Source organism: Lissotriton helveticus, chromosome 4_1, assembly GCF_964261635.1.
Source record: "Lissotriton helveticus chromosome 4_1, aLisHel1.1, whole genome shotgun sequence".
Taxonomy (NCBI): domain Eukaryota; kingdom Metazoa; phylum Chordata; class Amphibia; order Caudata; family Salamandridae; genus Lissotriton; species Lissotriton helveticus.
Genome location: NC_136063.1, coordinates 2,038,488,476 through 2,038,501,751, shown reverse-complemented (window position 1 = coordinate 2,038,501,751; position 13,276 = coordinate 2,038,488,476). Strand labels below are relative to the sequence as shown.

Below are 13,276 nucleotides of genomic sequence, written 5' to 3'. Positions count from 1 at the left end.
AGCAGGGGAATACTTAAAGAACTGCAACATAGTCTTTGATGGCTATGAGACTTTGGGAACTGGCGGCAACCAACTAGCCGTGGGAGAACACTTGGTCACAAATGCAGAGGCAGGAGGCCGTCACAACAAGACAGTTAGCAAAGTGTCCGTTTCTCCTGCAGCTCAGTTAGCAGCAGGCCAACACAGCAGGGCAGTTAGCAAAGCGGCAGTCCCTCCTGGCAGCACAGCAGTCCTTCTGGCAATGTGCAGATTTAGAGCAAGCAATGTCTGGTTACAGGTTCAAAAGTGTCTGATTTTAGGGAGTCAGGGACCCAGTACTTCTACCCAAACTTGCCCTTCATATAAGGGTGCATCAAAGCGCTCTGAAGTGCATATGGATTCCTTTCAATCCAATCCAGTCCTGTCTTCCCGGCGACTGGAGGGGGATTATCAGGACAATACCTATTGAAGTATAATTGCCAGCCTAAAATGAAGAACCATCAGAATGCAGATGCAGTTGAGTTTTCTGTGTTCTGGCAGTCTAGAGGAAATGCGCAAATGTAGCTGTCGACCAGACTTGTATTGGAGACAGGCTGTCAGATACACAGAGCAGTAAGTGCAGTGAAATGTTCACTTTCTCAAAGTAGCATTTCTAAAATAGTAAAGGTAAATCCATCTCACCAGTAAAAAGTATTTATCGGTACAATTCCAAACACATGAAACGTGAAAAAGCTACTTCTCTCTGATTGGGAATTGCCACTTAAAAAGGTATAACAGTGCTTGAAAAATCCTCTCACTTTTGCGAGTCTGATTCAATTATGATGAGCTGTTTTTAGGTCCTACTCGCCCTTTCTGGCGAGTAGGAAGACAAACTGACACTATCTGAAATCAGAGCAAATGCGACAAGATAGCAAGATTTTAAAGGCATTTTATTGATCACAAAGTGAATGAGCAATAAAAATGCTTTTAAATCTTGTTAACTTGTCACATTTGCTCAGCTTTCAGAGTCCGAGGTTAAGAGCATTCCAGTTAGGTCAAGTAGATGTTTCACCTTACTAGACCTGCAGGTTTAGTGCAATATTTGATTTTTCGAGTCCTGTATAAGGGAATTCCCAATGCTAACTTATGAGAGGAGTAGGCCACCCAGTAGTGAAAAAGGAAATATGCTGTTTGCCACTACCAGTACAAGTAAAGAATAAAAGTACATGTCCTACCTTTTACTTTCATAGCACCCTGCCCTTAGGGATACGTAGGGACTACCTTAAGGTTGACTGATATGTAATAAAAGGAGAGTTTGGGATTTGGCAAGTAGCCAATCGACTGACTTGGCAAGTATTTTTAAATATCAAGTCGAAGTGGCAGTAAACTGCACAAACACGCACTGTAGTGGCGAGCCCGAAACTGCTTTGAAGGGCTACTTCTGTGGTTGTCACAATCCGTGCTGCAGGCCACTTGTAGCATTAAACTTATAGGGCCTGGATATATACTATACTACTTCACAAGGGACTTGCAAGTGAACTAAATGTCAATCAGGTGTACATCAATAATCAACATGTTTAGGGGAGAAGCATATGCACTTTAGCACTGGTTAGCTGTGGTAAAGTGCTCAGTCCTAAGGTAATCCACAAGCGAATCAGTAAATCAGGAGGTAAAAGGCAAAACGTCTGGGGAAAGACCACCCTAAGGAAGCCAGGTCTAAGAACCAGGAAGTCTGTTCTCTTTAACTAATTCACCCAACTAGTCTTCTTCCTCATTGGTTTCACTAATGAGGCAATTTACTAACCTCTCACTAAGCCATCAACATGCCTGGATTCCAGCATTTTCAGTAATACAATTGATGTGTGTAACATGAAGCTTTCACTAAAAACAAATGTGTTACTATTGAAAGCCATAATTACATCACAAACCATTTGCTACAGCAGCAAGTATAACACCTCCCTACCTTTCACTTACACGCTCACCATGCTTTTCTTCCCCGCGTGAGCCTGTTTATTACTTTTGGAGACCAATATGAACGTTATTCCAGACTTGTAGAAATGCAGCTACTTGACTTCGTGAACTAAACTATAAAAAACAGCCCCTGTCCCTTGTTTTTTTACTTTGTAGCCTCTTGATGTTAAATCTCACCACTGCTTTAATATGATCAACTAATTCTTTTTTTTTATTTATTTCTATTTTTTATTAACAAGGCTCAGTACATGTTATCTTTTTTCCACAGATGATCAGAGAATACAGATTGATCTTTGTTGTAGAATTTGGCCGACTTTGTTTGTTTTGCTCCGAACAAGTGTCTAATCCGCCTCCGATCTGAGTACTTTCACTAGAATGTAAACACGTTGGTTCATGGTTGCTAATCTCTTGCTTAGAGTTGACCAGAATACAGATGTTGTAGAGTAGATTGATGCATCCCTTTGGGAATTCCCTACACCTAAAATGGTAGCTACCCAATGTGTTTTGCATAATTTACTGTCTCCAATCACAAAGGCAGAGGACGCAAAGGGAATAGTCCACATTCCCACTGGGGCTTTTAAGTTTCTCTTGTAAATGACACATAGAATTGTGTATGATGTAGCTGTGAGATGAGCATTTGAGCGCTGCATATAAAATTTACAAAATATTCTTCCTGATGCCACCCATTTTCAGAGACGTACATACTTTACTTTGGTAGTCAAGCACATTACATATCAGGCTGTTGTGCTTTTTATTTTCTCTTAAGTACTCTGCATGTTTTCTCTTTTTAAGTACTCTGCCTCATTCTAAGTGGCAAACAATACCCTTGGCTTATAATGCTTTCAAATGCATAATTTTCAATAGTGTATCCCAAAAATTCCATGGAAGAGAAACCCCATATCCCTCATACACTTGTCTTTTAAACCCTGCCCCGAGGAGCATTAGCACCTGTTATATGGCTTGTTCACTCACTATCTTGCCTTACTGGCTACCCTTCTGTTTGTCCGTATAAGCTTCTGAGCAGTTTGTGTGTACAATTGCTTTAGTCAAAAGATTGCCATTATTAGTTCAGCTCTCAAACAGTAGTTAATACCATACTGAAATGTACTTTAAATTCTGGGGATTTTGACTACCGCTGTTGGGTTTTGAGTCCATTGATGTGCATTTTGTTCTGTATTGCATTGCTGCGCTTGAATTGTTTCCCATGTTCAGATTTGTGATGGGCGGTGAGTGAACATGCAACTTCAGAAGATTTTTTTGGGGTGGGGGGCGGAGATTAGGACTAAGAGAACAAAGGAGTTTAGGAAATGTGGCTTCGTGGTGTTTGTTTTTTTAAGTCCTTCACTCAAATTAAACGGTGTTTAAGTATTTTGCCTGGAGGTCACATTATATAATTTCTAGCTTTTATCAAAACACAAAGCCCATTTTACCGTAACCAATCAGACAGTGCCCCTAATTAATTTTGTGCTAAGGTGTGTTGCAACTCTAGTTTCCTTGGTGTTCACGTGGGTGTGGCACAGGTATAACATGACAGCTTGCCTTAGTTGTTGTTACAATAGGAAAGACACAAGTCTAGGTAACTCGTAGAAGTGCAGGATTTCCTATGGGATGAAAAGCTTTAGAAACATACTTGTCCTGTGGAGAAATCCCTTGTCCTACATACTTTTTAAACCTATTAGCTTGCCGTCTAGATAAAAATTCATATGCTGTAAATATTGATTTGATACAGCCAATTAAAATAAATGCTTTGAAACAATTTGAAAGCACAGATATTTTTATGGAGTAAATATATCTTAGGGTATCGGTAAATTCCGGGACGATTATGATACAAAGGACAGACTGCAGATAAGGAATCAATTTCTCTAGACTGGAACCTGTTAAATATTGGTTACACATAGAGAACTACAGTAGGTCCATTTACCCACTTCTCTAGGGTTACAATCAGAACTTGTGAACCACACATTAAAACACAGATGTCTAGTAGGTGCATTTGCCCAGTGGCCTGGTCATTAGAATTCATGAATGGTCCACTGTGTTCTCTGAAGTAGATGTATTTGTTTTCAATTAGGCTAAACGTGGATCTTGGCAGTTAGTTTAATGGCTCAGTAACTGTCTCAGAAGACGCCTGTGACTGGAACTTTTGCCCTCTAAGTCCTGGTTCCTTTTTTGTGGATATCGTTTTTTTTGGGGGGGTGGTGGTTATGCTCCCCTCTTTCCCCCGTTTCTCTGTCCCCACGTGCTGTCAACTTTTGTTCCCTGTGCTGGCCGGCTCATGCAGTATTTTTAGAATAGCCAATTACTATGCAAATGAATTCCATTTTATGTCTTTGCGCATATATTCTTATGCAGATATCCTGAAAGACTGTCATTGATTCTAGCTTCCTGGACTTGCTTTGGACACACACAGCGCCGGAGAGCGAGAATATCACCTTGAAAACTCACTCCAACCTTACAGGCACACGTACTCATTGTAGAGATGTTTCCTTGAGAAATACCTTTAATATACTCACTGCATCAATACTTTGCAGAACATCAATACTTTGCCGAAACCTATTCAGGCCGCCCTCCCATGGCCCCAATAGGAGAGGCTTCTACCTGCATCAGAGTTTGTGGAAGTAGGATGGTGAATTCAGAGTGAAGGTGTGCGGCCAAGATTAAGGCAGGATAAGAGTGGCTCAGCATTCTGGAGAGGAGTGGTGTCCTGTAGATCCATCATGGAGTAGAGAAGGGTGCGGATTTCAGTGGGGCAGAGAAGATCGGACATGGAGGTAACTGCAGACAGGAGTGAGTTATTGGTTGTAAAAGGGCTGAAGATGGACTGGACTGCCAGACTAATGCTTCATCTAGAGAAGTGAGAGGGGTCCCAGACAGCATGAAAAATGGGGTGTGAGGGGCTGAGCAATTTCTTCCTTACCCCTTCTGGAAGCACATATTCCTCACCTCTCAAAACCAAAGTGTCAGTCGCCCTCCGAACTCCCGCTGAGTTTCTCCTGTATTTGAAAACTCATTAAAGGTTGTCTTACATCTCCTTCTCGCTTCCACACCTCACTAATACTCCTCACCAAATCCTTGAAAACGCCATTCTTTTGCACTGCTGCATCCCATTCCTATTACTCCCGGGAAATTGATGCAACCTCCCGTTCCAATGCATCCTCCACGTTCCCTAAAACACAAACCATCTCTTTCTCTTATGTGTTCCTCTTCAACACTCCGTGGCAGCCTGGATGAACAATCTGCCTGCACATTTTTCCATCCTCCACCTCGTACCTGCAGTCTGAAAGCAAAGGGCGACAACCTGACAGACGCTTTGTCCGCACCTCCTGGTCTCCATACCCTTACCAGTGGTTTATGGTCCATTCGCAAAATGAAACGCACTCCCCATAAATGAGTGAAAATACTCAACCCACCTTACTCGCCCCACCTCCCCATGCTGTTGCTCGAGAATGACGACGCCAACTCTGCCACCCTGATCGACAACCTCTGCCTCAAACCACTCCCACCCACGCCGCCGGCCACACGCTAGACCCCGTCTTCTCCACAGGCAACCACGTCTCCTTCGACCACACCACCAAACTCCACTGGACCGACCACCGCTGCATCCATTTCACCTTCAAGAAACCAACCACGCACCACCGCACCCAACAGCTGCCTTGCTGCTGCTGGAGCAAAGTCACCGAAGACCGGTTGATCACCACCCTCGCCCAGAACCCACCCACCGACCCCCACCAACCCAGATGCTGCAGCCCGCAGCCTCAGACAGTGGATCGATGACTGCGCCCACACCCTCGCCCCGCTCAAGAAACCCTCCAACAGCCACGCCATCAAGAGAGCCACCTGGTTCACCGACTAGCTCCATACCTCCAAACGTGCATGCCGGAAACTGGAGAAAAAATGGCTCCACGAATGCACACCGGACAACCACGCAGTCCACAAAGACACCACCCGCAGACACCACCACCTCATCAGATTAACCAAGAGATCCTCCTTCAAAGACCGCCTGGACAATAATGCACACGACAGCAAAGAACGTTTCAGCATCGCAAAGGAACTCTCCAAACCCAGCGACATCCCGCCCTCACAAGAACTGTGCGACTCACTAACCATGTTCTTCCACCGCAAGATCGCTGACATCCACGACAGCTTCAACACCACAACCGCCCCGACTACGCCAGACTCCACCTCCCCTGTGAACACCACCAGCGCCATCCGCCTGACCTCCTGGTCCAACATCAACGACGACGAGACACGCAAGTTCATGAACTCTATCCACTCAGGATCTCCATCAGACCCATGCCCACACCACGTATTCAACACGTATTCAACAAAGCAGATGCAGCCATCGCACCCCAACTACAGAAGGTCATCAACATCTCCTTCGAAACAGCGACATTCCCAGAAAGCTGGAAGCACGCCGAAATCGACGCCTTCCTCAAAAAGCCCAAGGTGGACCTCAAGAACATCCGGCCCATCTCCCTGCTCCTGTTCCCGGCAAAGGTCATCGAGAAAATCGTCAACAGGCAATTGACCCGCCACCTGGAAGACATCATCATCTTGGATCCGTCCCAGTCCGGATTCAGACGAAACCACAGCACCGAGACAGCCCTCCTCGCCGCCAGACGACAACCGGCGCCAACTAGACAACGGTGAAACATCAGCCCTCATCCTCCTAGACCTGTCGGCCGCCTTCGACACGGTCTGCCATCAACCCACCCTTCCGATCCGAAGCCACCGACATCATATGCGGCGTCCCCCAGGGCTCATACCTCAGCCCAACGCTGTTCAACATCAACATCTACATGGCCCCCCTCGCACAAGTGGCCCGCCATCACGACCTCAACATCATCTCCTACGCCGACGACACCCAGCTCATCCACACACCACCAAAACCAACCTCAACGAGGGAATGAAGGCAGTCGCCGACTGGATGAGGAGCAACCGTCTGAAGCTGAACTCTGACAAGACGGAGGTACTCATCCTCTGATCCACCTCCTCAGCCTGGGACGACTCCTGGTGGCCGACCACACTGGGAACAGCACCAACACCCACCGACCATGTACGCAACCTAGGATTCATCCTCTACTCCTCCCTCTCCATGGCTAAGCAGGTCAACGCCGTCTCCTCCTCCTGCTACAACACCCTCCGCATGCTCTGCAGGATCTACAAGTGGATCCCGACCGAAACGAGAAGAACGGTGACACAGACCCTCCTCAGCAGCAGACTGGACTACGGCAACACACTCTACGTAGGAATCCCAGCCAAACACCTACTACGACTACAACACATCCAAAACGCCTCCGCCCGACTGATCGTCAACGTCCCCCGCCGCAGCCACATCACCCCTCACCTGAGAGACCTACACTGGCTCCCCGTCGACTAGAGGATCACCTTCAAGCTCCTCACCCACGCACACAAAGCACTCCACAACGCCGGACCAGCCTACCTTAACAGCAGACTCAGCTTCTACACCCCCACCCGCCAGCTCCGCTCCATCAGCCTCGCCTTCGCCGCTGACCCCCGCATCCAATGAACGACCTCTGGCGGCAGATCCTTCTCCTACCTCGCCGCCAAGACCTGGAACACCCTCCCTAACCACATACGGCAGACCCAAGACCTACTCGCCTTCAGAAGACTCCTCAAGACCTGTCTCTTCGAGCAGTAGCAGCACCCCTCCCCTCAGCGCCTTGAGACCCTCACGGGTAAGTAGCGCGCTATACAAGTACTGATTGCTAAGCCTTCTTTCAATTACTGCATAGTTTCCTTCTGTTTTGCTGAGAGACCTTGAGGCAAACACCACTGGATTCTCGTTACCATCCTTTACTTGAGGCAAAACTCCCCCAATGAGCAACAGCATCATCTGTCAACATGGTTTTGTTACTTGGTTCAACTGGAGTCAAAATTTCTGAATTTGTTCTCATTTTAATTTTCACAAATGCACTCGCCTGTCTTTCTTTCCACTCATTCTCTGTAACAACTCTCTCAAGGCCTCTGTTTTCTCAGCAAAACTTACCACACATTTTACATAGAACTCTGTTAAACCCATGAATGAACATAATTGATCTTTTCTTTTAGGAGTTGGAACGAAGTGTATCAATCTCATTAAGTCTTCCTTGGGTTTAATGCCATGTTCTGAAATGTTGTACCCTAAATATTCGATCTCTCTCAGTAAAAACTGACTTTTTCTTTTTTTGCAACGTTACACCACTTTCACTTAATACCTTAAAAACTTTAACTAAAGTTCTGTTATGATCTTCCTCAAAAGTTCCAGTAATCAAAATGTCCTCATGGGGGGAAAAAAACAGAACATTAGGCACTTCACCAAATAAGTTGTCCATAATGCGTTGAAAAATGCATGCATGCAGCTGATACTAGCCCAAACGTAGGTTTCCAAAATTGAAACGCTCCTTCCATGGTAATGCTGTATATTTCTAGGATTTTGGATGTAACCTTATTTGGTGCTAGGCTGACTTTACTTCCAGTCCGGTGAAGAATTTTGCAGTAAGCATCAACACTATTTCCGAAATTTTGGGCAGAGGAAAACCGCAATACACGGATTCAACGATTTTCGATCCACACAGAATCTCCATTTGCCATCACCTTTTTTGTAATCACCACTGAAGAAATCCACTCTGATGATTCTACCAGTTCGATGATGCTTTCTTCCTGCATATGTTTCAACATTTTTTACTTCCCCACGGACTGCATTTGGAATTCTCTTTACCCCATGTCTGGTTTTGCATCCTCCTTTAATTGTATCTATTACATATAACCCTTTAACATGCCAGTCTTGTCCTTAAACACATGAGGACTTTTCTCCAAAATAACTTCCTACCCTTCATAATTTTGTACCACCAATACTTGTTCACTTGACCTGAAATCTAAGGCTCCTTGCAAATCATATCGCTGAACCCAGCCTAAAATAGCCAGATAGTTTTGTGACGCACCTTTCCAATCTCTTTTCTTCCTTTGAATTAAAAATTCGACTCCACGCATCTCACTGGATCAAGCTTGTGAGGCGCTTATTTCTGTGCACTCCTTTCTAATTGTGCTACCAGCCTAAGCAAATTTGAATGTTTTACACCAGTGACAATTCACAAATTCCTTGTTTCAGCTAAGTTAGACTCTCCTTTAGTTGTCTGCCCTCCCAGAATTTTTTGCAGACCTTCCCAATCAGCTTGCCCTTTCAATTTGTTCCCTATTTAATGTATCTATCAATACAGTAAAATGTCCATCGGACTGGAAGGTGGCTCCGGTCAGAACTATAAAAAAAAAAAGCCAACTTTGCATCGACCAATCTTGCCAACTATCTACCCATTTTGCTTCTTCTTTTACCAGGGAAGCTGTTGGAGAAACCTGTATATAAACATCTAATGAATATATAGAGGCTAATAACATCTTGGATTCATCATTGCGGCTTCAGACTCTCACAGTACAGAGATAGCTTGATAGGGGTAACTGACCATATCAGATGCTCTCTCAAAGCTAAAATACCACCAATGCTGGTGCTGCTGGACTTGTCTGCAGCATTTCAAACTGTCTTATCCTAGGTTAATTGGTAGGCTGCATGAGATTGTTATTCACGGAACAGCGCTACAATGGGTTGCTGATTTCCTTCAAACTGCTATTCTGTGTTCTATATGTCTCATACAATGACACTGGACTGGGGGGGTACCTCAGAGCTCATGTCTCAGCCTAACTTTTTAACATATATGGTGCCCCATTTGCCAAAAGTGTTAAAGGCTTCGACTTTGATAATATATCATACACGGATGACACAAAGCTACTAATCTCCCAGGACAAAAATCTCGTAAAAACAAAAATCTTTTTATGCTGGAATAAAGGAATGGTTACCTGGATGATTGAAAACGGTCTCCAGTTAAATGCAGCAAAAACGGAGATTATGCTGTTTGGGAAGGCCCAACAGCTCTGGAAGCCCGATTGGTGGCCTCCAGAACTTGCTTGGTCCCTTCACCTAAACTTGTAGTTAAAAACGTGGGAGTCTGGATGGATCAATCTCGTACCATGAAAGAACCAGTTTTGTCTATAGTGTGCTCATGCTTTCACATGATGTGTTTGCTGAGAAGAGCCTTCCATTTATTACCACTCACAGCAAGGATAACCTTGGTCCAGGCGTTGGTCATCAGCCTTCTGGAACATGGTAATGCACTCTTGGTCTCCACAAACCAAACAATCCTATCCAAACTTCAGGTGGTAATGAGCACTGTTGCCTGGCTCATTTGTAATCTCAATCATCGAGCCACATCTTCCCCTCTTCTGCATGCATTATACTGGCTACTGGTGAGAAGTAAAATTATCTTTAAGGTCTGGTGTTTAACTCACAAGGCTCTACACCCTACACACACTATACCGGGGTGTTTGAAATGCTGCTGCGGGACGCTGCGCTGTTATGCCGCAACTTAGCTGACTCCGAGACTATCGGATAATAGTGTTAGCACAGCGCACCGAGGTTTTTTTCATGTAACCTTTCAAGTCTGAGTTCATACATTGAGAAGTCACCATGACTTTGGTCTTTTGGAAATTACTGTTTGATAACCATTTAGCCCCGAAGAGGATTCCTGCGCCCCTAAAAAGCGCATTTTACGACTCCCACAATCGGAATTAGAAATTCCAAAACACGCACAGTACTATCCTGGCAGTACTTTTTCAAAAAGTGTGATTACAGTCCCCCAAATATATTTAACAGAGGAGGTATACACCGCCATATCACGCTCCTGACAGGTCCACATTGCCTATTCTTCTTTTACCACCATATGCTCCGTGAAGGTGATACCCAGCGAATGGTTGTCTCACTGAAAGGCGCGTTGGTGCTTGAATGAGTTCCCTTTATGAACTGTTTTATCCTACTCAATCTGGATATTTGAGGAATACATTTGAAAATTATTTTCTAATGTTAAATCTTTCTTCATCTGTTGATATTACTATGCAACGTTAATCCTTTTGATGTTTTTGAACACCAAGCTGAAGACAGTTGTTGGTTAAAATTGGCTGCACGTTATTGTTACATATATGGGAACTTGAACAAATGGCACGTTTCTAGAATTATTTGCTATGCTCTTTTATGTGATATGAGTGAGGATGTTTGAGTATGATATTGTATGTATGTTGTGAGTAAGTGGGACCTGGTTCTTGTGCAATTTCTATTATATGATTTTACACTGTGACACATCAAATTTTCTCAATGAAAAATAAAGTAATGTCTATAGTACCTTACTTGTGAAGAGCATGGTCATTCTAAGCACAATAGAGTGGTTAATTCATAAGCTCATGCATAGCATATTTAAATCAAATAGGTTGAGTCTTCCGTTTTGTATTTTGTGTCTATTTGGAAAGAGCCTACCTATCTTCAAAGCATACTCTCTGTTCCTGCTCAAGATCTTTGAGATCTGATGACAAAGCTCTATGCGCTGTGCCGAGTCAAAAAGTCCCTGTCAGGTGGCAGTTTGTTTTCTTTCCTAGCCCCATTTTATTGGAACAAGCTGCCTTTTCAAATTCTAATCTGAAATGATAACTTTCAATTCAAGACATTGCTTAAGACTGGCTTATTCTAACTGTGTTCTATTCTTCCTGTTATCCTTGTATGGTCACCGAGATACCCAACCCGGGGTGATTTGTGCGCTTTATAAATTAAAATAACGTAACTTGTATATGCTCTGACCACTGTACCCTTTAGGTTGTATGTCACTGTCTTGAAATGTTGTACCAGACCATTTTTCTTCAAATAAATCTCTAGGGATGATGTACATTGATCCGGGATCAGCCATTTATTCTATCTGCACCCGTTTACTGTGAATTTTGTCCTTGGTCTATGTATCCTCACTCCATCTTTGTCTTCGATTCAAAGTACAGTATCTTGTGTGCGGTCACCCTCTTTCACTCATGCCACCCATTCTTAGACAAACTTTACATACCCTTGCTAGGTGTCCCTTCCTCCCACACTTTCAACACCTTTTCTCATTCAAAACACCCTTTGTAATCCGCAGTGTGCCCCATGCTTCCACAGCTGTAGCACCCTGTAAACCTGGTCTGACTGCCACTGTTTTTATCCTTTGTCTTTTCCACCCTTTGCTTCCTTCAGTATGTGTCACTTTGACATCAACCTTTTTGTATGACCAACTTTTGTTTACTACATTGACCCCTTCCTCTCTTTGCTTCCAATTGTTGCATGCACATATCGGGTTCCTCACCAATTTTTGCAGTGACTTATGCCTCCTGCGTAGGATATCTTGCAGCTCACAACCTCTCTTGCATTCTCTTATTTTTACATTGCACTATCAATTGATCTCTGACCATCTGATCTGTCATCGTACCAAAATCACATTTAATAGCCAACTCTCTTAACCTAGTTACAAGTTGATCTTCCGAATCATTCACTTTTTGAGGCTGGGTATAAAATGTATGCTGCTGCATCACTATATTTACTTACTTGCCTTAGTATTTCTCCAACATCCTGGCCACGCCCCGAGGGCTTTTTTAAAACTAAGTACTTTGCAACAGAAGAAATGTTTTTCCTATCCTAATTTATTCTTTATAGACGTTGGCTTGTTTGCCAACAAAGTTCTATTTGTTTCTTTCATCAGAAGTGGTGCACATACAACCCTGCCCAACCCATTGGTACGTTCAATTTCTGAGAATACCCTTGGACTCCTAATTTTTGAAGCACTTACTCTGTGGCATATTATTCAGCAACAAGCGGTTTCAACTGAGACTGTACTGCATGTATTTATTTTATGGATAATAAAATTCCTTAGTAGAAAAGAGCCAAGACATCAATTGTTTAATTAAATAACAAAGTGAAAGGGTACGTTTTTTAAAAAAAATTGTGTTTTAAATTTGTTTTTTGGTGCATAATTGCATGTTCTTGTTTACGTTCCAGATGGAACCTGACGTCTTGTGGGACCAGCGTTGCCAGTTCAGAGTGCAGTGAAGAATTGTTTTCATCCGTTTCAGTTGGGGACCAGGATGACTGCTACTCTCTGCTAGATGATCAAGAGTTCACGTCTTTTGATCTCTTCCCAGAGGGCAGTGTCTGCAGCGATGTTTCTTCATCCATTAGCACCTACTGGGATTGGTCGGACAGTGAATTTGAGTGGCAGGTGTGCTTTGCTATTCTTTTGTCATGTGGAAGCCTGGCTTAGGGCCCAGGCAGGTTTTGCAGAATGTATAACTGCTACCCCTATTCTTGAAATCCAATAAAAAAAATCTTTGAGGAGGATCAAAGGTCACCAAAAGCATTTAATCGGGCACAAATATTTTTGTGCTAATTTTTATCAGTAGCAGCAGCAGCATAAGAGGCACATGTTAGCAGCTACTCACTAGGGTTTAATGCTTT

The 13,276-nt window shown here is 43.8% G+C and overlaps 1 protein-coding gene across 1 annotated transcript in view; it reads left to right on the top strand.

Moving 5' to 3' along the window:
• Positions 1 to 13,276, top strand: part of FAM199X (family with sequence similarity 199, X-linked) — an 85,248-nt gene that overhangs the window by 33,033 nt on the left and 38,939 nt on the right. Inside the window, exon 2 of the mRNA XM_078688674.1 lies at positions 12,821 to 13,040. Within this exon, the coding sequence (XP_078544800.1) occupies positions 12,821 to 13,040 (220 nt within the window). The remainder of the gene's footprint in view (positions 1 to 12,820; positions 13,041 to 13,276) is intronic.